Source organism: Opisthocomus hoazin, chromosome 7 (genome assembly GCF_030867145.1).
Source record: "Opisthocomus hoazin isolate bOpiHoa1 chromosome 7, bOpiHoa1.hap1, whole genome shotgun sequence".
NCBI classification, from domain to species: domain Eukaryota; kingdom Metazoa; phylum Chordata; class Aves; order Opisthocomiformes; family Opisthocomidae; genus Opisthocomus; species Opisthocomus hoazin.
In genome coordinates, this window is record NC_134420.1 from 70,039,237 (window position 1) to 70,064,282 (window position 25,046).

General features: G+C 52.7%; 1 protein-coding gene across 1 annotated transcript; it reads left to right on the forward strand.

The window, feature by feature from the left end:
* The first annotated feature begins 9,613 nt into the window (after nt 1-9,613).
* OTX2 (orthodenticle homeobox 2) lies at nt 9,614-12,980 on the forward strand. The gene is given in 4 exon segments (XM_075426136.1): nt 9,614-9,781; nt 10,178-10,200; nt 10,202-10,330; nt 11,692-12,980. Coding segments are annotated over 4 exon segments (870 nt in total). The 5' UTR covers nt 9,614-9,684; the 3' UTR covers nt 12,313-12,980.
* The last annotated feature ends 12,066 nt before the right edge of the window (nt 12,981-25,046 follow it).

Below are 25,046 nucleotides of genomic sequence, written 5' to 3' on the forward strand. Positions count from 1 at the left end.
CATTAAAATAGGTTGCCTTTTCAATTAAGAACTGTCTTGAGCACAGCAGTCAATTTTCCTAATGAAGATGCATTATATTTTCACTTTTTTTTTTTTTTAATAATGGGAAAATCCCGCGTTTTCATTAGGCGTGATTACGGAGAAAGTACAAGAGGGGGTTTGTCTAAACTAAATGTGGCCCGCGTGGTGTATTAAACACCAGGCTTTTAAATAAATTGAAATTTCATACAGATAAGACGCGAGGTTGGGGTACAAATACGGTCAAATTCTCTTCCTTCAGATTATAAAATGCGGGGTCCATTCTTTAAAACGCACTTATCAGATGGAAAATCATGATTAAAACAACTACAGTCGACTCTTAGCTGCAATTACTCTGGTAAACTTTTCACTCAGCCTAGTTTGCTTACATTAAACCTGAGGATGATGCTTTAAAACAGACTCGCACTTTCTGCTAATGTGCGGCTTTGGGGGAACAAATAGCACAGTTTAATCACGCAGAAACGCACAGGAGCCAGAATAGCCTCACTATTCATTTACCAAAATAAACCCGAAGCCGCCTGCATTGTTTAATATTTCGCTTCCACTCCCCTCCTTCCCCTGGAGAAAAACAGCCCTGGTTCCTTAGGAAGGAGGAAGGCTAGGGGAGTTTTGGGGGAGTTGGGAATTTTTTTTTCCTCCTTTCTTTTTTACACGGGAAAAGAAATAGTCCATGGCGCGAAAGCAAAGAGTTAAATTTTACATAATGTAAAACACTTAAAAAAAAAGAAAGGAAAGGAAAGGAAAGAAAAGAAAAGAAGATGAGAGAAAAGAAGAGAGGAAAAAGGGGAAAAAGAGAAAAAAAGAGAAAAGGGAAAAAAGGGGGGAAAAGGAAAAAAGAGAAAAAAGAGAAAAGAAAAGAGAAAAAATGAGATAAAAAAGAGGAAAAAGGAGGAAAAGTGGAAAAAAAGAGAAAAAGGAGAAAAGAGAAAAAAAAGGAGATAAAAAGAGGGAAAAGGGGGAGAAAACAGAGAAAAAAAAGAGAAAAAAGAGAGAAAAAAAGACGGAAAAAACCCCCAAACACTACACAAAAAGAAAAAAAAAATAAAGAAAGCAAGAGAAGCGCGATATTTGCGAGCCCGAGAAGCAGCGGGAGGAGGGTGTCTGGACCTCAGCGCAGTGTCGTACTGGTGGGATCTGTGTTACCGGACCCACCGACCCCGGCGGGCGCACGGGCCAGACCCTTCCCGCCCGGCAAACACCACCGCCCGCCCACCGCTGCAGGAAGGGAAACGGAGCTGGAGCCCGCGGAGCTGCTTTCAAAGTTTCCAGCCTGAAAACCGACTGTCCGCCGGGGAGGGTGAAGTTAAGCACAAGAGTAATTTCTCATTCACGTGGTAACAACAGTTGGTTTCTGATCTTTTGCAAGCTTTCTGCATTGTGGCTTTGTCTGGCGGGGGGGGGGGGGGGGGGGGGGGGCGGCTGCTTTTCGGGGTTTCGGGTGGGTATTTTTTTTAATGAACGTTTGTTTCTCTCCACCAGCCAGCGGCTAAAGAAGATCTGCAAAGAATGGCAAAGAAGATTTTTCGATTAGAACCTGAGCCCATCTCCACGGATTACTTTATATCGATTCCTATATATATGGCTGCAATTGATGGGTTCTAATTAAAAATCGGGGGGGGGGGGGGAAGTTCTTTCTGGGTCTCAATAAAAGGAGCTTTTCATATACGGGAAATAAAGGTTGTAAAAGGTTACAAACGAAAGAGTAGTTTAAAGCTTCTCTGCGGTTTTCTTTTCTTCTTTCTTACAAAACCCCTTTTCTGGCTCTTTCTCTCCCTCCCCCCCCCCATCCCCCCGACCCCTTCCTTTCCCCCAAATTTGCCAACACGCGGGACGCGGGACTGGAACCGTTATTTTAATATCGGGCTCGGGAGCTATAATCTGATTGCCGCGGAAAGCTGCTCATCAAGGTAACTTCGTGGCCTGGAGAGAAAAACGATGGAAACTGGCAGCATTAGGGTCTTTCATCAGCGCGGACAGACAGAGCCCTTCCCCAGCCCCCAGGGACGCCCCCCCCCGCCCAGCCTCCCCCAAAGGGGTTTTTATTATTATTATTTAATATTGTTGATTTATTTCTCTGTTTAAGGTGGGTTTTCTTTTTTTTTTTGGGGGGGGGGGGGGGGGTACGATCCCCGCCCCCCCCCCCCCGGCTCACACCAGCCCTTCCCTCAGGTGGGAGCCCCGACCTCACTTTCTCTGCTCTCGGGGCAGCGATTTCAGGGCTTGTCCGGCTCCGAGGCAGCTGAGCAAATCGCAAATCGCCCTAAAAGCCTCCACCACCCCCTCCTCTTGCCCCCCGGGCCCCCACACCCCGGTTCTGAAACTTGGTTTCAGCTAGGCGAAGGCTCTGCCTTAATATACATAGGTGTGTTTTTTTTTTCTGTCCCCAAAGGAGGTGACGGCTCTGCCATCCCTCTCCCAGACGCTTGGAAAAGGAGGGGGAATATATATATATATATATATATAAATTTTTTTAAGCATTCTGGCGTTTTAAAACGAATCTGACCCTTGCTCGAAGTGACACAGCTTTGCCAGAGTCCCTGGCTTTGCACCCCCAAAAGAGAGATACTGGGATGGATGGGAGTGTCGAACTAAAAAAAAAAAAAAAAAAAAAAAAAACAAACCAAAAAACCCACAAAACCCACAAAACCAGAAAAACTTAACCTAAAAATGCCCCAACCCGCAACTGAATTGCAGATACACTTCAAGGAAAGTCTGGAATATTTTAACTAGACACCAGTCCTAGGAGGGAAAAGCTTAAAAGTGCGCAGCACGAATCGCTTTCCGGAGCCGATCCGGGATACGAAGGTGACAAATCATAAACCGGCTCTTTTTGGAGGGATTTTTTGCTTCCTTCCTTAGCTTTCACCCGACCTGAATAAAGGCTAATTTTGTTTTTTCTTTGGTCAGAATACAGGAGGGCAGCATCGCGGCGCGATCCGCCCGGGGAGCGATACCACGGCCGTAAAACCACCCGCGAAACGGGAGCGTTAGTGAGAGAGGTCGGAAATTAAATCAGGGAGGGAGAAGTCAGGAGGGAGAAGGAGTAGGGGAGAAACACAGCTACGCAGGGAGAGAAAGCGGCTCTGTAACACGACTGGCACCGGAAAGTTGGAGAACTTACTGAGAAGCAGAAGTTACAGTTTCTTCCCATCCCAGAAGCAGATTTTGGTTCTCTGAGCGCAAAGTTCTGAGAGGGCAGAAAATCACCCATCTCCACTCGGTCCCAGTCAGCCCCAGCCAGGCTGGCTCGCTGGGGCTGTACCTGCCCTGAAGCGCTTTCCGAACGGACCAGAAAAGATCGGAAAGTTGAAAAAAAAAAATCATAAAAAAAAAATTAAAAACCCCAAGTTCCTACAGCTGCAACCATTATTATTCTTTTTTTTTTTTTTGCAACTTTTCCCCGAGCTGCAGCAGGCTGAAGGCAGAGGCGGCTGCGAAGCGTGGGCAGGATTGCTCCAGCAGCGAAGGTTCCCCCTTTTTCCCCCCTCTCCGGTCCAATCTTGGCGAGAGCCATTCCGACACATCGCCCAAGCTACAGGGAATTCTTCTTTGATAAAGCGGCGTTCCCAGCTTCTGGGTTTTAAAACCTAAATCTATATTCAAATCTGGCTGAAGGTGTGTTCTGGGATTTATGAAAGCCTCTTAAAGGGGTAAATTTACCAAACCGTGACAAAATCATCACAATCTTACTTTAGACATCTGAAGTGGATGAGAATTTTAAAGAGACCCTTGTTTATTTAAGTAACACTGTCCATCTCCGCCGCTTGTTTTATTGGCAGCGGGAATTATTCCCAACTTCCCGGCCGGGGGGGGATGGGGGGGCAGCGGGCAGGGCTGGGGTATCCCGGGTGTCCCCCCTGCCCCGGGCAGGCTGCAGGCAGGGACCGGCAGTCCGGGCTGCGCTTCCAGCCCCGCTCTCCCGGCGACTTTTCCGCAGGCGCTGATTTTTATTTCTCTGCTTTGCTCAGCCCTCCTCTGCCACAGCCCGGCTCCCTCCAGCCCCCAAACACCCCTTTCTTTCTTCCTTTTATTTTTTTTTTTATTTTATTTTCTTTCTTTTTTTTTTCCTCTTTCCTTTTTTATTTTTAATCGATTTCGAAAATACCCTCCTGGTCAGGATACACGGGAACGAATTATCTCTCTCATTCTTCCAAGGTGGATTAAGGTTATTAAATAATATGTGGGGGCGGGAGGCGATGGCAAAGGCGGGGGTGGGGAGGGGAAAGGGTTCAATCGGGATATTTATTACCGGTGCTCTGCGAAAGGAGAAGCTGAGGGGTGGCGTGGCCGTGCTGACAAGCGGGGAGGTGAGAGGGAATTTGGATTTGCCCGGTGCGGATCTCTGTGCGAGGGCTGCGGGAGGGGATGCTCCAAAGGGATGGGGGGGGGCTCCAGCTGCCCTCGCTACCCCCCCCAAGAAGAAAACCAAACCCCAATAAACAAACCCGCAAAAAGTCCCTCCAAAAGAAGCTCACGGCTCTGGGGAGAGAAAAAAAAAAAACAACAACTCCAAGGAGTGGAGGGGCGGGGGTCCTGGGGGGGGTACCAACGGGGGGTACCCCAGCTACCAACTTTTCGCGAAGTCGCTTCGCAGAAAAAATAAATAAAATAAAACAAACCAAAAAGCGGCCAAAGTGGGAGCGGTTCCGGCGGGCAGGGCTGCGGCTGCTTCTCTGCGAGGGCTCAGTTAGTTAGTTAGTTTGTTTGTTTATTTGTTTAATTTCCCCTCCTCTCCCCCTCCCTCCTTCTGCCCCCTCCTTCTCCTCCTTTCTGGGAGGAAAAAACAAAAACCCCAAACCAGACCCCCCCCAGCCCGACCCCAGCATCCCAAACCTGCTCCTGCAAACCCGGGACCAAAGTCCAAGGGCAGCCACGCCGGGTTGCGCGCAGCCAGCTTCAGAGACAGCCGCAAAGAGGCGAATTAATTGCTATAACTTCATTAACATAGGTCACCCCGTTAAAGTGATCGAGCTGCTGATTTTTTTATTATTCCCCCCCTCCGTTGTCAGCAGCGAGGGATGTGCGCGGGCGCTCCCTCCCCCCGCCCCGAGTAGCCTCCGTCCTCCAAAGCTTCATTTTCGGCTTTCTGGGAGCCGGGAGAAGTTGAGGGGGGACGGGGCCCACCTCGCCCCCCCCCCCCTTTTTTTCTCTACACCGAGTTCATTTCTATCCAAATACGCACACGTCCGTATTTGCAAATTCAACCCAGCGCCGCTGCCAAAGTCCCATTCTACACCATCACCTGTATATATATATTTTTATATATATATATATTTATATTAGCCCCCCCAACCCGAGGTGACTCAGCTCCCCTCGCCCCAGGGCCTCTTGGCCCCCGGGAGGCGGAACGGGGGGTGCGGGCCGCTCCGCGGGTGCGGTTGGGGGAACGCGGGGCTGGGGACACCGCTGCACCCCGCTCCCTTCTGTCCCGGGGAGGGGTGTGGGGGGGTCTCCCCTTTGCTCCCGCGGGCTCAGCCGAGGGCTCCTGGCAGGCTCCGCGTCCCCTCCCCCCCCCCTTCCTAAATATTTACTTATCTATTTTCATATCTTTTGTTGTTATTATCATACACCCCCACACACACCCCCCCGCAGCTTTCTGCTGTCCCCCCTCTTCCTCCCCTCCCCCGGGCAACGCTCTAACGCCATCTCTGTTGTCCATCCGTTCGTTTCTACAGCGGCTTCATGCTCTCCACTCCATAATGTATATTTTTTTAAACGGAGCAGGTTCTTTGAACGCGGATTCTCGTGTCATTTCGGCGGTTGTTATTTCTCGCTTGATTGTGTGTCCCCCCCCCGGTACAGCAGCGGCCTGTTTTTTTTTTTTCCTCCCCTGTTGTGTGTTTTTATTATTTTCCCCCTGGCTTAGATGTGTCAATTCACTCTCTCCCTGCATTGGTTGGAGAGTTTGCGTCAAAAAGTTGCCAGAGAGGCTCTTTCTCAGCAAAGCTCCCCGAGAGAGGTAGAGACCTCAGCTCCAACGCACCCTGCCACCATTATTCCAAATAAAATCACTTGACCGGCTCCGCACCACCGCCCAGCTCTGTACGTACCGAACCCAGACCCCGAGCATCCCCGCATCCCTCTCCCGCACCGTCCCCTCCCCCTTCCTCCCCCATTTATTCTTCTTTTTCAAACATTTTTTTTTTCTTCCCCCCGCTCCCCCCCCCCAATTCCCCTCCCCGAATGTCGTGGGCATGTGCGTGCGGCGAGCTCTCTAACCTCCCGCTTGTGCTTTCTCTCCCAGCTCGGCTTCAGCTCAGCCCGACCCCCGAACTGGGCGAGGATCCGCGTTGCGGGTTCCCCCCCCGCAGCCCTGCCCTGCCCAGGCTCGCAGGTAAGTCCGACCCGCCGCTCTCCTCCTTCCCTGGGGCAGAAACACGGGGGAGGAAATTAAAATCGGGGGGGTTTTTTGTTTATTTATTTTAAAAAAGAGTCTGTGTGCTGTAGGTGGGGGACACAGCGCGGGGTAGGGGTAAGCCGGAGCGGGCGGCTGCCCGGGGGAGACGCGGGGCTGCCCGGGGAAGGGGGCCGGGCCGGGCAACCGGGGGGCAGCGGCGGCTGCTCGGCCCTCGAGGGACCGGGAGCTGATCGGCCCTCGGAGGGACCGGGAGCTGCCGGCCGGGAAAGCCGAAGGAGCAAACCCCAGAAGCGATGCTCACCCCCGCGGGCAGGCGCGGTTCTTCCCGGCCGCTTCGTTGGGTATATGATATTTTATTTTATTTACATTTCCACCCCCCCCCCCCCCCCCCCCCCCCGCCTGATCCTTTGGCCTTTAGTTATTCGCTGGCTCCGAGACGGACTTTGAAAATTAGAAATAACCGGGAAGGAATTTTTTTCCCCTCTCCCAGCTCCTGTCTGAGACCCCCCCCCTCTTCCTTCTCCTCTTTTCGATGCGGAGACTCAGCAAAGTCGTTTTGCGAAGGTGCCGCTGGGCACCGGCGGAGAGCCGGGCTGGGAAGGGCAGGGAGAGAAACCTTGGAGGCGTTCGGGGCCGGAGCTTCGTGGCTCGGCGCGGGTGAAACGGGTGGCGAGAGCGGCATCCAGGTGGGAGAGGGGCTGGAGCCGTTTTCCACCTCCCTTACCTTTATTATTATTGTTATTATTATTATTTTTAAGCCCTGGGAAAGCGCTTCCCAAGGGCACCGGTCGGGTCTCAGGCGCACCGCGTCGACAAAGAGAAAGTCGGGAAAGTCCTTGCGCACCGGCACAAGTTTCTTTAGAGCTAAAAACCACCTTCGCTGCCAGAGATTTATTTAGATTTCGGCTCCTCCGAAAAGTCAAGCTTGTTATTTATTTATTTAGCAAAGATGTAACTCCAGTTTAGAAAGAAAAAAAATTAAAAAATAAAAAAGAGGTTAAAAAACCGCGACCGGGGGGCGGTGGGGAGGCAGAGATGGGTCCGACGGCTCCGGGGGGGGGTCTCTGCCCGCCGAGCCTGGCTCCATCGCTCCCGCCGGCCCTTTCGTTTGTCCGCGCTGGAGAGCAGCCGGCGGCCGCGGAGCTGCGCGCGGGTTTTTTAGGGGGGTGTGTGTGCATGTGAAGCGCTGGGGGGAAAGGTAAAAAAAAAAAAAAAAATAAAAAATTGAAGAAACGCGGTGGAGCCCGGTGCGGGCAGAGAATCGAGCTCTCGTTTGCGAAACAAAATAATTTTTTTTTTTTTTTTTAATTCTATCTCAGCGCCTCTCCGCGCTGCTCCGCGGCCCGGCGAAGCGCGGCCGTCGGCGGATCGCTGCCTGGCATTAATCAGCCCGGGCCATCAGCGGAGCTGGGGGCCGGTGGCCCGTAATTAGGGAGCGTGTGCCGCCCGGATTATCTCGTTAGTTTATCAAGAAAACATTTATTATAATTAATTCTCGGACGGGGTAATTATTATTGAGCGAGGGCAGAGCAACTGGTAGCCGGGATCTTCGCGAGCGGGGAGGGGAGGGGGGGAGAAGTAAGGTGACAGATTGCGGAGCGGAGCCGTTGCTCCGCGGGCCAGCCCCGGGATGCGCGGTCGCGCAGGGCTGCGCCTGGGCGCGATGCCGCGGGTTTTAGCAGAGTCCCCTCTGTTTGGGGCTGAGGTTTGTTTGGGGTTTTGTTTCGGTTTGGGGGTTTTTGGGGGGTTTTTTGGTTTTTTTTGTTTGAGGGGGTATTTTTTTTTTCCTTTTTGCTCATTTTTAAGGCTGCAGTAAACTTGGTTTTGCTCTTCCGCGCATCTTGCGCTTGCCGAAGCCGCCCGGACACCGGCGCGGAGCTGGGCTCCCGCCTCGGCAAAGCTGCCCTTTTTCAGCCGCCCACACACCCACCCGTGGGGGATAATGTTAAACGCGGGGCCCGACCCTGCGCTCCCCGCGCTAGATGCGCGCCCTTTCCGCCGCTCAGCGCATCCGAGAGCGGCAAAGCCCTTCCCCGAGGGGAAAAAAAACAGCAAGAAATGGGGGGAAACTCGGTACCTGGGGGCCAGCGGCACCGGCGGGGGGGGGCACAGGGGCCGGGAGTCCTGCAGGACCCCGAGGAGGTGGCTCTTCTCCCATGTTCTCTCGTTCACCGAAACGCGGAGTTTTGGGGTGTTTGGGGGGGGAAAAAAGTTGCGCTGGAGTTCGTGGGGTTTTTTTTTTCCATTTCCGACGGCCGCCGGGAACGGAGGCGAGGGCGAGATTTTGCCCAAACAGATAAAAAACAAACCCAAACAAATTTTCCACTGGAAAAAAAAAACGGTTTTAACCCTTTCGAGCATACCCGGGCTGGCCCCTCGTCGTCCATTTTTGGCAGAGGGTGGGTTTGGGCCCCCCCCCATCGCCCCCCGCTGCAGAGAGCCGGGGCCGCTCCCCACCGAGGTGTTTGTTTAACTTCAGCTCCGTCATCAAGAGTTGCTTGAAAGCCTAATAAATCTGTTACTTGCCTCCAAATCTAATTACCCGGACTACTAATTAGGTGCAAATGGCCGGTGGAAATTACTGCAGACGTGGACTGATGGAGGCAGAGCAGAAAAGTTTGTCTCTTCCCGAGCGGGCATTTGAGCTCTGAAATGCAGCAACGTCGAGGGGGAAGGGGAAAGCGGGAGGAGGGGGGGAAGGTTTGAATGTTGCCCAAACCTGGGATAATTAAAGTCCTTGCAAGAGACTAGGGGAGAGATAGGTTTCTTGAATTGTTTCTTTGTTTCTCACCCTCGGGCTTTGTTATCTGCATTATTTATTTAGCCAAGGGGTTCTTTGTGTCTGCCAATGGCCCCAATCAAGTTTTGCTTGAGACAATTAGCCGGTGCCCGCCGGGAATCCTATGCAAATGCCGCGGGCTGCTGTACAATGCGGGCAGTTGAAGGCATGGGGGGGTTTTGTTCGGGGGAGTAATTACTGGCTGGGATGTGTCCCCCCCCCCCCCCCTTCCCCTCCTCTCCCCTTTTTCGGGGAGAGACGCGTTGATCTGGTCAGTCTCTCCCCAGCTCCCAACCCCGGCTGGGGTCCGGCTTACGGATTTGACGGGGGAAGGCAGAGGGGGATAAAAGCTGGGAGGGGGGAGCAGCGAGCTGGCCTGACCCCCCCACCCCCTTCCCTCCGCAGGCACCCGACGGCCCCCCAGGCACCCCCCGGGGCAGGCAGGGCGCTTGGGCGGCTCCCCCTCGCCCGGATTTCGGCCAGCTCACCTCCCCGCCACAACTTTAGCATGATGTCTTATCTTAAGCAACCACCTTACGCAGTCAATGGCCTGAGTCTCACAACCTCGGGCATGGATTTGTTGCACCCGTCCGTCGGTTATCCCGGTAAGCCGCGTTTTTCTCCCCCTTCTTCCCCCCCACCCCCACCCCCCGCTCCCCCTTTTTGCCCCACGGAGGAGAAGCCGTCGGGCTTTGTGGAGGCGCGACACGCGCGGGGACCCTGATGGTTGGGGTAGGTGGAGGGGGGGGTGGCGTGGGGTCCTGCTTTCTCTCTTCCTCCTCACCCTCAACTTTATATCAGGGGAAGGGTCTGCAAAAAGGGGGCACCCTCCTGCTGGGGGGGGGAAGATGCTCAAGACCCAGCCAGGGGAGATGGGGAGGTGGCATTGCTGCATGGCGGCGGCTGAGGATCGGGGTGCGGGGGGCCCAGGAGAGGGGGAAATGGGGGGTGGGGGAGTGAGGGGCCTCTGTGACAGCCGGGACCTCTGGCTCCTTCGGCAGCCACCCCCCGAAAACAGCGGCGGGGAGCGCACGACCTTCACCCGGGCGCAGCTGGACGTGCTGGAGGCCCTGTTCGCCAAGACCCGCTACCCCGACATCTTCATGCGGGAGGAGGTGGCCTTGAAAATCAACCTGCCCGAGTCCAGGGTGCAGGTAAGAAGCGGGGGTGAACCCCAGAGACCACCGCCTGTCCCCCACCTCCGTCCCAGCGTGCGGGGTTTGGGCTGGCAGGGAGGCGAGGGGGCTGGTTTAGGGGCTGGGGGTCAGTCCTGGATCCGAAATGGAGCTCCTGCGGGGTGAAGGAAGGCTCATAGACGGGTGAGGGTGCAGAGGGGGGATGGAGTGGCTGTTTGTCTCCCCGGGGATGGAGTGTGCCCTCTCCTTCCTCCCTGTTGCACCGAGGGGGGGGGGGGGGTGTCCTGCAGCTCCCGGGTCCCCAGCTCCGGAGCCCTCCGCACCCCAGCACTTCCTCACCCCGGGTGCCAAACCCCAGCCTGTCCTGCAGACATTTGGGGCCCCTGCAGAAGCTGGAAAGGATCCCCTGCATTCCCCAGGGATCACTGCATCCTCGGAGCAGGGCCAGGCTGGGATCCCTTTTCACACCAGTACAGACTGGGGGGCTTCCCCTCCCTCTGGAGGGGCTTTGATGGAGGGGTCCCCTCTCCCAGGGCTGGGTTGCATCTCCTCTGCGAGCAGCCCGCAGGGGGCCCAAAGCAGACAGCATTTCAGAGGTGCTGGTGGCAGGGGCAGGAGGGGGGGTCCTGGGGGTCCGCACTGTCCCAGCATGGACCCAGGAGACCCCCGTGTGGCCAGGGCAGGGCAGCTCCAAAGCCATCTCCACCTCTTGCCTCCCTGCCAGCCTTCCCGAGGCTGCGTGGGGCCGTGGCACAGCGGAGGCACAGCGGAGCACGGCAGCCAGGGACCTGGATTCCCCCCCCCAAACCCCAGCCTTCTCCCCACGGAACTTCCCCAGCACCCATCCTCCGCAGAGCCAGACCCCTCAGTCCCTGCTAAAAGAGGGTTGTGATGGTTTGAGGGGCTGGCCCTGGCTGGGGGTGAGAGCAGAGACTCTATTTAGAGGGAAAATGAGACATCTTTACTCCCCCCGCCCCCCCCAACTACTGCCTCTGTTTCCCTAATTGTTCCCTTCCTTTCTGATGCTCTATTGTTTCTGATTAAGAATTTGACTTCAATAGGCCTTAAATGGTGATTCCTGGGGGTCCCTGGCAGGCAAACAGCAAATAGGGGGCACTTCCCCCCTTTCCCCCCCAAAGTGACCTTATTAAGCAGTTTGATTTGCCCATTTCCACTTGTTATTACTGCTAATGATCTCAGGGAGGGGGAGCCCCGGAGCTTTGCTTTGCAGCAGCCTGCAACCCTCCGCTCGCCCGGGAGAGCTTTCAGAACCACCACCCCCCCAGCCAGGGTTCCCCACCACCCTCCCTTTGCCGCCTTGGGTTTGCCTGCGCATCCCTAAACCCAGGCTTTTTCTCTTCCTGTCTCTTCGTCTCCAGGTGTGGTTTAAAAACCGCCGGGCCAAGTGCCGGCAGCAGCAGCAGCAGCAGCAGAACGGGGGCCAGAACAAGGTACGGCCAGCTAAAAAGAAGAATTCGCCGGCCCGGGAAGTGAGTTCGGAGAGCGGGACCAGCGGGCAGTTCACCCCCCCCTCCAGCACCTCGGTCCCCACCATTTCCAGCAGCAGCGCGCCCGTGTCCATTTGGAGCCCAGCGTCCATCTCCCCGCTCTCAGACCCCCTGTCCACCTCTTCCTCCTGCATGCAGAGATCCTACCCCATGACCTACACCCAGGCATCGGGCTACAGCCAAGGATATGCTGGCTCGACCTCTTATTTCGGAGGGATGGACTGTGGATCTTACTTGACCCCTATGCACCATCAGCTTCCTGGACCGGGGGCCACCCTGAGTCCCATGGGTGCCAACGCGGTCACCAGCCACCTCAACCAGTCTCCAGCCTCCCTCTCCACCCAGGGCTACGGAGCCACCAGTTTGGGCTTTAACTCCACCACCGATTGCTTGGATTATAAAGACCAAACCGCCTCCTGGAAGTTAAACTTCAATGCTGACTGCTTGGATTATAAGGACCAGACGTCGTCATGGAAGTTCCAGGTTTTGTGAAGAACCTTGGTGATAACGAGAGAAATCGCCACGAGAACGAACAGGCTGGGCTGAACGCTCCCGGCTTTAGTCAGGTCTTGGTTAAATTAAAGAGAAAAATTAACTCAACGGACAAACAAACGAACAAAAAAAAAACCCGACAGCGACAAGAGGGGGACGGTGTTGGTGTGATCCCGTTCAGACTCATCTCCTGCTCAGACGCTCTGGAAAAGGAATAATAAAGAGGAAAAAAACGGAGGAGGAAGGCCTTAAACGGACAGATCATCTAGCGAGCAGAAAACAGACAGACCCATCTGTGTTCTTTCTAGTTTTAGGCAATTGTTGGGTTCCTTTGTTTGGAAGGGGTGGGAGCTTGTCCCACCTACAGGCCAGTTTAAAAAAAAAAAAAAAAAGTAAAAAAAAAAAAAGTCTAGATTTTTCTTTCTTTTTTTGTGTGTGCGTGGAAAGATCCTTCACCCAGAGGTTTCCAATGTGTTAGCCAACCCTCGGTTAAAATATTCGGAATGGACAGCATCTCTCTTTTTCTCCCTCTTTTTCTCCCCCCCTCTTTCTTTCGCTCTCGAGCTCATCCAACGGTTTCATGCCCGACTTGCTCAAGTTGGCACCCGGAGAACTTGGTTCAGGGCCGTGTGGGTTGTGTGACTGATTGTCCTAGCTGCACTACTTTATTTAAAGATTAAACAAAAAAAAAAAAGATAATGTTCATAAGGAGTCGATATGTAGTTTTTAAGAGACAATCAGTGTGTGTCTTATATAAATGGTACATCTGTGGTTTTTAATCTGTGCTAGACTTCAAAACTGTGATCTCCTGTATTGTATGCAACTACGAACGCCGCACCAGCGGGAGTTCTGCTGTGATTTAAATAGGTTATAATTATAAGTGAAATTCAGAGCAACTGAGTTACCTATTATCATCTTTTTAAAAATAATTAAAAAATCTATATTAAAAAAAAAAAAAAAGAAAAACACAATCGCCTTTCGCCCGAGGTGAACTGCACTGAAACTTTTTACAACAAACTGTCTCTGAATGACAGAGGAGAAGAGCGGAAAACCCCCCACCCGAGGACATTAAACTCCTCTGGAGCTCACTTACTGCTGGCCACGCTGGCAGTAACCGTCAGATCCAACAGGACTTTGGGCAGTTGCTCTGACCTGGATGAATTTAAACCGAGAAATTCATTGTCGTTTATGCTTGCAGATGTTAACTGAAAAAAAAAAAAAAGATATATATGCATAAACCTTTTTTTCCTGGATTTGGCAGATATGTATAATTATATTAAAATGGTTCTAGCACACTTGATGGTTGTCTTCCATTTTAATCGCATCCGACGAGTGATGGAGAGGGGTGATGCCGTCTGCCGCAGGGATTTCTCGGCTGCAGCCAGGCGCGGGGGACCAGGAGGGTCCGGCTGCTTCGGCAGGGCCGAGACAAAGGGGGTTTTGCTGGCGGCTCCCCAAGGTGAGGGAAGCAAAATGAATGAATTTTTTCTTTTTTTTTTTTTTTAAGCAAAAGAACGCATTTGTTACAAGCAGACCTGGGATAAGGTGACCTTCCCCCCGCCATCTCAGCTTTCCCAAATCTGCTCGTGGGGAGGGGAGGGATGAGTTTTGCTCTGTGCCCTCCCTGGAGGTCCCGGTCCCCAGCTGCCTTTGGGGAGAGCCCTGAACTTTCCAGGCTGAGCCGAGGAGGAGAAGGGGGGACCTGGGAGCGATCGGGCAGGGTCATCTGAGCGGAGGTGCTGGGGAAAGAGGGGGACCAGGTTTTAAGCTACGATTCCACGCGCTGAAGCCACTGCACCCCGTGATGCAGGATCAGGCTCTTCCCACGCATCCCTGCGCTTGGTGGCTCTTCTCTGTCCTTCTCCCTCTCGCTCCCGCTCTCCTTCCCGCGTGTGTCGTTGGAGCCCTGAACCCGGTTTGGGTTTAACGCAGCAAAAACACGGACTTCTGGAAGAGAGAGAGGCAGGAAAAATGCTCCCGCTGCACCCTGCTCTCTGTCACCAGCTGTCCCCCGTGGCTTGTCACCAGGGCCCTCCCGCCTGCAAGTCACCCGGGGGCCGCAGGCGTGTGGCCACCCGCACCCCGCTGTGGTCCCGAGGAGTGGGGTCTCGCCGGCCATCCCTCGGCTGCACATCCCTGGATCCCAAACGGGCTGTCCCCCTCCGCGGGCACCGGAAAACCTTCTCCTTCCCACGGTGGCACTGATGTCCCCCACCACCACCAGCGAAGATCAGCCTTTAAAATAAATACATCAGCCGGCTCGGAACGAAGGCGAGTTTTTATGCTGCTTCGTGTTCGTGCTCGTCAGTCGGTGATTTTCTCATTTATTTATTTTTTCTTTAGCAGGAGGATACGTGCAGGGAGGGTTTGGGGAGCACAAGGCAGCGCGGAGGCTGGGGCTGACAGGGAAGGCTCAGCCGGGTCCCCGCTGCCGGCGGCTCCCAGGAAGCTGTGTGGAAAGTTTCATTTCTTCCTGATTTGGTTCAAACCAACAAAGTTTAACCCCCCAAAAAAACTGCTCAAGCAAAACGCAATCAGAAAAAACAAGTCCTTGTTGAACTGGGGTGCAGCATCACACCTGCCTGGAGAAGCTCTTTGTTTCCTGGGCTTTTGATAATTTTTTTTTAAGCCTCTTTAAAACCTCTTTTCCCATTTTGCTTTTCCCATCTTATCTCTTACTTGTCTTTCCTGAGTATTTTCCCTTCCATTTGGGATGAGCTTCTCTGGCTACGGCTCAGTTTTATCAGAAAAAGCCAGTTCATGGCAGGAATTTCTCTGAATTGTACCTGGCTTTTTGCACTTCCCACATTTTCTCTACCTGTTTGTTTCTGGTTTTAACTTAAATGGGCACTTGCGTGAGCAAAGGGCAAAAACCCAAGGTGAGCTGGCAAACTCAAAATATTATATAAAGAGCGTTTTAACTCCTTTTTCATTTTTAATGTTTTAGATTGCTCTTCCAGCTGAATTTGTTTCCTCTGAACTCAGGCTGCAGGAGGCAATTCTGGATCCAGTAACATCTGGGAAAAAGCTGGGGGAACCGTGTCGGTTTGGTGTTGGAAAGCCAGATTTAGGGGCAAAGAGCTGATCAGAAGAGTGTTTGATTTGAGATGTCCCCTAAGCTCCCCAAAAATATACATGTAGGCAAATCCTATCCCTGTTCTGCAGGGTGACATCTCCCACCAGATGGGGAAAAAAACCCCAAAACTGAAAAAGCAGAAAACCAAGAGGGAAGTCTGGACCCCGATCACAGTCGAGCTGCCTCAAATGCCGGCTCCACCTCCTCTGCCTGCACCCTGCTCCATCATCCGTGTTGTCCGCTCTCCACACCCTGCCTGTCCCTTACCCACTTCCTGCCCACTCCCTGCCCGCTCCCTGCTCTGCCTGCTCCTTGCCCCATTCTCCATGTTGACCCCTGCCCGTTCCCTGCCCGCTCCCTGCCCGCTCCTTGCCAGCACCAGCCCACACTGCCCAGTCCCTCCCCAGGAACCAGCCCTCGCCTGGGACCACTCTGCTCCTGCCCCAGGCTGAGCCAGCCGGGGACCCCCAAAACAGGGGTGAGTTTGGGGGCGATTGCGTTTCCAGGAGGAGCCCGGGGGCTGGGGAGCACTGCCAGTTTCCAAGGAGACGGGGGAGAGTTGCTGAAAAAAGCCGGATTTAGGGACCCGCAGCAGAGCTTCCCCACACGGCACTGGGGGGAGGGGGGCACGGGGACCCCCAGAACCCCCACTGACAGCCCTGGCACTGCCCTTAACCGGGGTTTGGGGGGCGGCGGGGATAGGGATTCGGGGCTGGGTGTGGATTTGGGTTTGGGAGGGCTGAGGTTGGGTCTGGGAGGGTTAGAAAGGAGATTGGGAAGGTCGGGTATAGATATGGGTTTGGGTCTGGGAGGGCTGGATATGGTCTGGGCTTGGGTTTGGGTCCTGGACCCCATGCAGTTTTGGGGCCTGAGAAGGGAGTGGGACAGCTAGAAGGACCCCCCACCCCCTGTCCCCCATTCCCCACAGAGCAGGGGAGGACAGATCCCCCGGGGCCACGGGGGGGTCAAACCCCAGAAGTCAGCCCCGTATTTGCAGCCCATGCCAGAAGCCGTGTCTGGGGAGGGGGCACCTCCGCTCCCCCCCCCCCAACCCGGCAGGGGTGCAGGGACCGAGGGGGTGCGCAGGGCTCAGAGCCTCCATGCAGGGACCCACCTCCCCACAGGCACCCACCCCACGTGTACATCCATGGGGGAAAACTGTGCATATCCATAAATGCGTATAGCACAGACGCTCATCTCAATGCATAGGCATAAATGGATATATAGCATACAAACACTTATACAAATGCACGTCTATGGATGCCCACAGCATAAATGCACATGTCAGTGCATATCTGTAAATGCAGGTGGCACTGATGCATACAGCACGAATGCAGATATTGATGCAAATCATAAATGCCTACTGTATGAATGGATATATATCTGTGCATATATATATATACACATACATATAGGTATGTAAATGTATACAGCACAGACGGATACAGAGATGCCTGTGGCACCAGTGCCTGCAGGTGTGAGTGGCTCTGCCAGTGCTGGGGGAAAAGGGCCAGGACCCAGGGAGGGGACTGGGGGTGACAGGGCATGGTGTCGGGGCTGGGCTGGGCTGGCTGGGCTGGGCTGGGCGGGCTGGGCTGGCAGCAGTGCTGTGTGCGGTGTGGCATCAGGGGTGGGAGAGTGGAGGAAAAAAAGAAACAGAAGGAAAGGAAAAGAAGGAAAAGAAGGAAAGGAAGGAAGGAAAGGAAGAAAGGGAAGGAAGGAAGGGAAGGAAGGGAAGGAAGGGAGGAAGGGAGGATGGAAGGAAGGGAGATGGAAGGAAGGATGGAAGGAAGGAAGAAGGAAGAAGAAAGAAAGAAAGAAAGAAAGAAAGAAAGAAAGAAAGAAAGAAAGAAAGAAAGAAAGAAGAAAGAAAGAAAGAAAGAAAGAAAGAAAGAAAGAAAGAAAGAAAGAAAAGAAGAAAGAAAGGAAAGGAAAGGAAAGGAAAGGAAAGGAAAGGAAAGGAAAGGAAAGGAAAGGAAAGGAAAGGAAAGGAAAGGAAAGGAAAGGAAAGGAAAGGAAAGGAAAGGAAAGGAAAGGAAAGGACACAGAAAAAGGCAGAAGGGAAGGAGAAATGTCGTTCGGCAGATCCAGCTGCCGGGGCTGCTCAGTGTCTGCCTGCTACTGTTATTGCTACTGCACTTCTGCGCTGGGGCAGAGGAGAGGGAGGTGATGGTGGTCGGGAGAAGAGGTGGATGAAGAGACAGATAAACATATAAATGCTGCACAAGCTGTTAAAATCTGTTCTGAGAGTCAATTTTGACTTCTAGGCTCATGAACCATTAATAAAAATCTCCTTATACTCAAATGGCTCTCAAATGCCGTGATAGCGGATTACAAACTCCTAATGGAGATACTGTATGATCAAATATTCTCTAAGCAGCAAGGTCTAACGTGCTAGGAGTGTCCAGACCACCTGATTATCAGCTTATCGGCAAATGCTTCTTAGTGCGAGATGTGCTGAAAAGAAAGAATCTTCCTCGGCACCATCTCTTCCCCATTCTTCGTTTAAACACATTTGGGAAAGGCATCGCGTGGCCTGGGGGCCATGGGATGACCCATGACAATGACGTCCCGCACACCGCACCGTCGTGGGGCTCGGCCTTGGTTTTGGGTTTTCCCCGTTAGAGATGCAAAGCTGGAGGCACCGGTGGGACCCACCGTCAGGGTCCCAGCACACAGAGAAAACACCTTCCTTGGTCTCAGATACCTCCCAGTGACACTCGGCCCTCGCCAGGACCAAGCCACTGTATGCGATGTGTAATTACTTGGTAATTAAACAATTTGGAAGGCCAAGGTAGCTTCATTATAGGGAAGGCGAGAGGAGAGGAGGTACCTCTGTGGACCAGAGACCTCCTTACAGAGATCCCTGCGGAGCTAATTGCTGAAAGAACCGGACCGCATTTCTGTTGTTTTCTGTTTCCAAGGAGGAGCTGGTTCTCTCCCTGCCTCCCCTCAGGCTCACAGGTAGGGACCCTGATATTTATTCTCCTGTGGATGCTGGTAACAAGAGATGAAATATTTCTGCCAGAGCTGCTGTTGCTTAGAAAATGCATCCTCTAACCCTCTGTGGGGGGCAACTCGCCCTGCAGAGCCCTGTGCCCTGGGAGGGCCTGGACCGGGCTGGAGAGGGAGGAGAGGGCGCGAGGGAACAGGGAGGGCAAGTTAACCTCCTTTATGCTTCAGAAAATGTATTTTTAAAGTCCTGTCTGCTTGTAACCTTTCCAGGGACCATATTTTGTGTGCGCATACAGCACCTAGCACCCAGCGGCTGCAGGACTCGCAGCGGTGCTTCCAGCCCCTGTTGCCATTAACAGCAGTTCACTGCCTGCCGGGAGATGATTTAACCCTCCCTTTGCTGAAGTAATGATGCAGGAGAGTTTTCAAGACTTGGAGCATTTTTGGCTTTCCCAGAGGAGGTCAGGATGTCAAACCCAAGAAGGAGAAGTTTCCTACCAACGTGCTTCGATTCATTCATGACTTTTTGGTAAGGCTTGCAAGGTACCTTGTGCTTCCAAGCAGCAGCCTTTGGATGCTGAGAGGATGCCCACGCTGGGCGGCTTTTCTTGTGCAGAAGAGAGACGTAGCCCTGGTGCCCCAGGTGTTTCTCACCAGGGCTGGGTCCTCCTGCATCCTCATTCCCTTTAGCAGTGACAAATTGCATTTGTTTTTGGGCACGGTTTAAAGCAGAGGGGAAGCCAGTTAATCTCCTGATATCAAAAGTGAAGTGTGCCTCCATCCATGCAAGCCGGTCCCTTCATGCCACAATGGTGGAGGGACAGGTAACCATGCTTTACTGTGTGTCACCAATTTTTGGGGACCCCATGAGCTGTGGTACCTTCTCCATGGGAAGTGGGGCTGCAGGTCCGATGCCTTGGGACAATCAGGCTTCTCTCCACTAGGGACGTACCTGGAGGGTGTTGCCTTTGGGGAGTTACTGCATGATGATCGGGTGAGGGTTTTGCCCCGGGGCCTGCGGAGCCGCAAACGAGGAGTTCCAGTTAAAGGGAGTGTGATGAGTTTTGAGGGTGTTCAGTGTCCCGTGGAGGAGGCAGCGCAGGCTTGGCTTTATTGAACATTTTTATTAGCAACGTGAAAGAGCATGCAGGCAGAATTGTTAAATACCAAATTGCCAGAGCTGGTGGAGGGAGAGAAGAGATAGAAAGAGGCACCCAGAGGATGGAGAGCTTGGCCAAGAGAAAGAGGGCTGAACGGCAAAGGGCGAGCAAATGCATCTGCAGAGACAACCAGAGCTGCTCAGCATCCTTGCAGAAGGAACGTGCTTGGAAAACTGAGCCGTGGACAGGTGGTGAGGGCTAAGCCCTCCTGACAACTGTGGGGTTGCAGGAGCTCGGGAGGTGGAATGGTGAGAAGGGTGATGGAATCTGGTGGGAACCCATAAGGCTCCAGCCCTGGGTCAGTGGGGGGATGAGGGCAAGGACATTGCCACTGAAAGTCTGCAAATCACCAAATCAGGTGAGAGAGAAGACCTCTACTGAAATGATGTCATCCAGTCTCAGGGCCGGGCTTTGAAACTGAAAGTGGAAAATTAGAAAGGGTTCAGGAAGAGCCATTAAAGCAACTCAAGGACTGGATAACCTGCCTGGCAGAGGGGTACCTGGGGAGATCCTGCCAGTACATGGAGTCATGGAAGAGATGGCTCGGCTGAGATGATGTAAGCATATTCGATGAGTGCACAGTATTACGTGGAAGACAAAAGCATGTGTTTATCCATCTGGCAACAGTACCCAGGCTGACAGGGTGAAATAAGCTTAATCCAAACTGCACATTAGAGACAAATAAAAGTTATCAGCTGAAACAAATTGCCTTAGGACATGGAAGATATGCAGGATTTTTTAAATATTACAGTTAAATACTTGTGTGCCTTTCTAAAACATACGCAGTAGGTGTTTGCTCCTGTCCATAATAACTTAAAATACAATATGGCACATCGCTTAGTGAAACAATCCAGGTTACTCTGCTGTTTCAGGGCTATGTGCAGGGCTTTTTAGAGGATGGAGCATTCACCAGGTGATTCCTGGGAAAATTTGCTGCTGGACCACCTTGGGACATGGCAAATACAGAAGGTATAGCAGAGAGCTGAGAGATGAGCACCAGAGATCAGGATACCAGTGGTACGGGTGGCCCGTGCTGCTGTGATTTGTATTAATGTAGGACGCCCAGGCTGTAGGACCTCCATGCCGATGGCTCACCCCAGACAAGTGTGGCTGAAGCACAGCACACTGCGGTGTTTGGCCTTTCCCAATGCGTGGAAGAGGTCATCTGCGGTGGAACAAGAGCACTCTCCCTCTGCTAGCACACCACTGGCATCCCTAAGGTAACCCAGTCCTGGGAAATGTCCTGCTAGAACTTCCTGGAGTGGTTTGGGTCAGCTGTGCTGCACCGCTGTTCTTTGGTTTGTTTTTTTCCTTTGGCTGCTCTCTCTCCCGCTGCCTCCCTGCCGCAGGGACCTGGGACACAGTGCCAACCTCTCCAGGTGTACAAACTATCCATCTCCTTTGGCAGATGCTGCCAGGGGCGACTTCAGCTGCTACAGGCTGCCAAAGCTTGACTCTGACTCATGGCCTCCCACATCAATGGGGAGAGAGGTGACTGTGGAAGGGGTCACAGCAGAGGGGCTGTGTCTTTTTGTGTTCTGGGGGAGTGCCTTCAGCATTTTGTCGGGTGCCGATGTTTGAATGGATCATCCAGGTCTGCTGCAAGTCTGTGACATTGCAAGTGGTGATGGGGATTGATTGAAAATTAGTAATAAGCAGCGTGCTGGAGCTATTTGGAGTTTGGTGGGAAGACCTGTGCAGATGTAGAGGTCACCCTGTGGCATTACACTGGTCCCTTTATAACTGAGACCAAAAGTAGAGCCTCACTACACGTATTTAACTGCTTGTATTGATACAACCAGGTTAAAATAGTCTCTGTATGTCTAAGGTCACAAGGAAAATCGTGGTCTTTGCGAGGGCATCACTGGCAAGCGAGGGCCTACTGGGGCTCCCCTCGCCACCCTACCTTCGGGTCAGACTGCAAGAATCAAAGGCAAAAAGAGCATCGAGTAGCACCCTGGGGTGCCAAGGGGCGTGTGGGTCCCTGCCTGCCAGGATGACCCTGCATCACCCATTTCTCACATGTGGGCCTATATACCATGCAGGAAGGCCACCATGGCTGAGGAGCCATCTGTGTAGCTTTTATCTGCTGTCTCCTGTACCCTGGTTGCATAGGTACTGCAGCAAACCATTGTTATTACTGGGCCACAGCCTTTAATATTTGCTGTGAGAAGATGTCTGGTCCTTTCTAAGACATCTGTGAGGCTGAGATTTGCTAAACCCGGGAGCTGGGCGTTGTAGAGTTTATCCTTAGCCCAGCTGGGAAGGGGACAAGTGGAGAGCACCCAGGGACAAGGGCAGTGCTTAGTGCTGGCAGGGCCTGGAGGGCCACTGATGGTGGGGACAGAAGCAATTAGCTTTTCAGTCTACGTTGACCTTAGGATTACCTCTGTCTGTTCTATGTTTGTGAGTGATTTTGGTGTCAGGATGCTAAGGTGCCTGGCAAGGGAGCCTGAAAAGACTTTGGCCATGGGCATTATGCTTGTTGGACCGGGGACGAGGCAGCAGGGTCAAACAAGGGGCCTTCGCCCAGCCATCAGGGTGACACCACACATAGTCAGATGTAGGATGAGATGAGCCATGAGGCCGGTGTTCCCCGGTCAGACACAGCCCCTTGATGGAGCATGGGGCAAACCAACCAGTTGTGTCTGGCACTGGGGCACTGAAGAGTTGAGGTGTTGCGAATGCGGGACATGGGCTGAGCTGCACGGGGAGAGGGAGTGTGAGACCGAAATCAGCTGTGTGACCCCCCAGCAGCACCGAAGACGTGTAGGTCTCCTGATAATCAGAGAATCCAGTGACGCTCATGGGCTCATACTGGGAATCCGTGACTGTAAATGTCACCATCAACAGACAGCCTCTTTACTCACTTCGCAGTTTAACAGACAGTGATTAGATGTTATGGAGAGTCAAACCACTCATGGAGACTAGGCGTGATGTGCTTATTTGTTATTTGCTTTCGAATCACAGAAATCCACAAGCGACATTAACTCTAGACCCAACCATACCAGCCTGTTCTTGGAGCTTTAAAATTAAAGCCATCACAAGGCTGTCTTTGGGTTTCCAGTGACTTACGCAAGAAACCAAACACAAGAGAACAAAAGAAAGAACGAAAAACTGAGGTTTCAGGCTGGAATTCAGCCTTCCTTTGGTTTTCACCAAGGGCAGTGCGATGGAGTCAACTTTCCTGTGTCAGCAGAGGGGAGGGAGGGGGTTGTCCTGATTAGATCTAATTTCCTACCTGTTTACTGTAGGCATTTGCATAATGATCACCCTGCAAAGAGTGGTTAGCACATGCTAACACCGAGTCCTGAACCCGCTAAAACACAGGCCCCGTGCAGACTGCTGCTGTTTGCAGCACATCTCTTCTTCCTGATTGCTTCCCAGCGGATGTGGCCAGCGCGTGCCCCCACTACCTGAGGTGGCTGGAAGCCTCTTCAAGATGTCATCAGGACAGGATGCTGTGAGATAAACACAGACTGGTTTATTTTCACCCATAAGGAAAAATCAGAGGGCTGGAAGGGGATCTAAAGGTCTTTGAGGGCTCATTTTCCATTTTAGCTCCTGGTTCAGTGTTGGAAGAAAGGGACTTCTCCGACATCCCATATTCCTGGCCCAAGCACCAGCATGGCGATAGCAGCTGATAGATTTAGGAGCAAGTCAGAAGAGAGGCACAAACAGCTGCTCAGTCCTCCCCAGTTATCTGAACCTGAGCAGGATAGGTGCTTCACCAGAACTTTCACCAAAGCAAATCTTCCTTGTACAGAGCAACGATTTACAGACGCTCACCCTGATGCAGTGGGAAGTTGAGCTGATTTGTAAATCATTTGCTTTTGGTGAGGACAGGCACGGGGGTGCCATTGTTTTGGAAGAGTTTCTTGTCGGCTGAATTACAAAAAAAAGATAAAAGAGAGGGATGCAAGGCAGACACGACCATGTTGAAGGGTGGCAGAGGATTGCAAGGTTTGCATATCCAGTCAGCGAGGTGTCAGCAAACAGACCCAAGCTGGTTCACCTTTCAGGAGATCCACTCATCGCTGTGCTTCAGCGAACAGGGTCCTGATGTCCTTCCCCACCTTCTCCTTCCCAGTGTCTCCCACATGTGCTTTCACAGGTTGGCAGATGTCGGCAGCAGCCACGCATGCTCCTCCAGGCACTCTGTGCTAAAGAGGTATGCCCCCTCCACATGCACATCTTTTTAGTGGTAGCATTTCAGCAGCCTGGGTGACTCTGATAGCTCAGTGACCAATTGCACGTGGACCTGTGCCAGCAGATGTCTGAGGGGACGGGAATATCCAGGGAAGGACTTAGGGAGCAGGTGGGGGCAGTAACCTCTCCCCTGGGATGGAGGGATGGAGCAGTCCAGCCCCCTGCAGTTGCCCCCTGCTCTGGGTAGATCTGTTCTTGAAAAATTCACTTTGGCTGCTTCTTGTTAGACAATATTCAGCATGAACTGGATAGTCTTAGAACAGAAATGTCATAGAATAATTCAAGTTTGAAGGGACTTCTGGAGGTCTCCAGTCCAAGATCCTGCTCAATGCAGAGCTACCTTCAAAATTCAATCATGTTGCTTCAGTCAAATTCTGAATATCTCAAAGAATGGAGATTCCTCCCAGCTTCTCTGGTCCCTGACCCAGGGCTCAACTGGTCTCACGGAGGAGACTTTCTTCCCATCTGTCCCTTGTTGCAACTTGTGTCTGTGACCAAAAGGGAGTCTGAGGGATGACAGTCACCTCCTGTGCCAGCCCAGATCTCCAGCGGACTGAGGGATTGCTTGTCCCAACTCCCCTGAGCACTCCTCTTACCTGCTTTGTGTCCACAACACAGAAATACATCTGTCAGAAGCAGGGATTACTTAAAGTTGATCACTGGCTTGATTTAGAGGCAAAGGTATTATAATTAACAACCAGTTACATGCAGTGGTAGGACCAGATGTTTTTTTGCTCTGTTCTGTTCTGTGAAGCTCTGAAGCCCCTTTGAGCAGTCCCAAAATGTGTCCCGACAGGGACATCCTTGGGCCTCAACCTCCAGCCAACTTCTTTGGCCGCTGCTGCAGCTGGGTATCATCCTCTTGGACCCACCTCTCTTCCACACCAATCGCATCCTAATGGTCCATCATGGTGTCTGGAAGTCCGTTGGGACAATAGTGAGGGTGTCCCAGGGATTCCCATTGCACCACACTGGCCCAAGGACAGCGAAGATGTGCCTGTTGTACGTTGGAGCTGGAGTGTGTCTCATAGACGTTTGTCTCTTTGCTGCCTCCTTGGTTCACATTTCCCAGTAGTGGTGGCATTGAGCTGTTCAGTGACTCTGTTCCCCATCACTCTTGGGGAGTATTTTTGCTTTCTGCTCTCTGTGATGCTGCCCTTCCTAATCAGAGACACTGCTGGGGGGTTGATTCTGCTGCTCGGCACCCTGTCCCACACCCTGGCCACATCTCACAGGTGAGCCAGGGACTTGGTGGCATCTGCAAGGCAACGCTACAATGCCAAGAGTTCCCACCTCTGTAATGCAAGCACGTCTTGCTTCCTCTTGTGTAACAA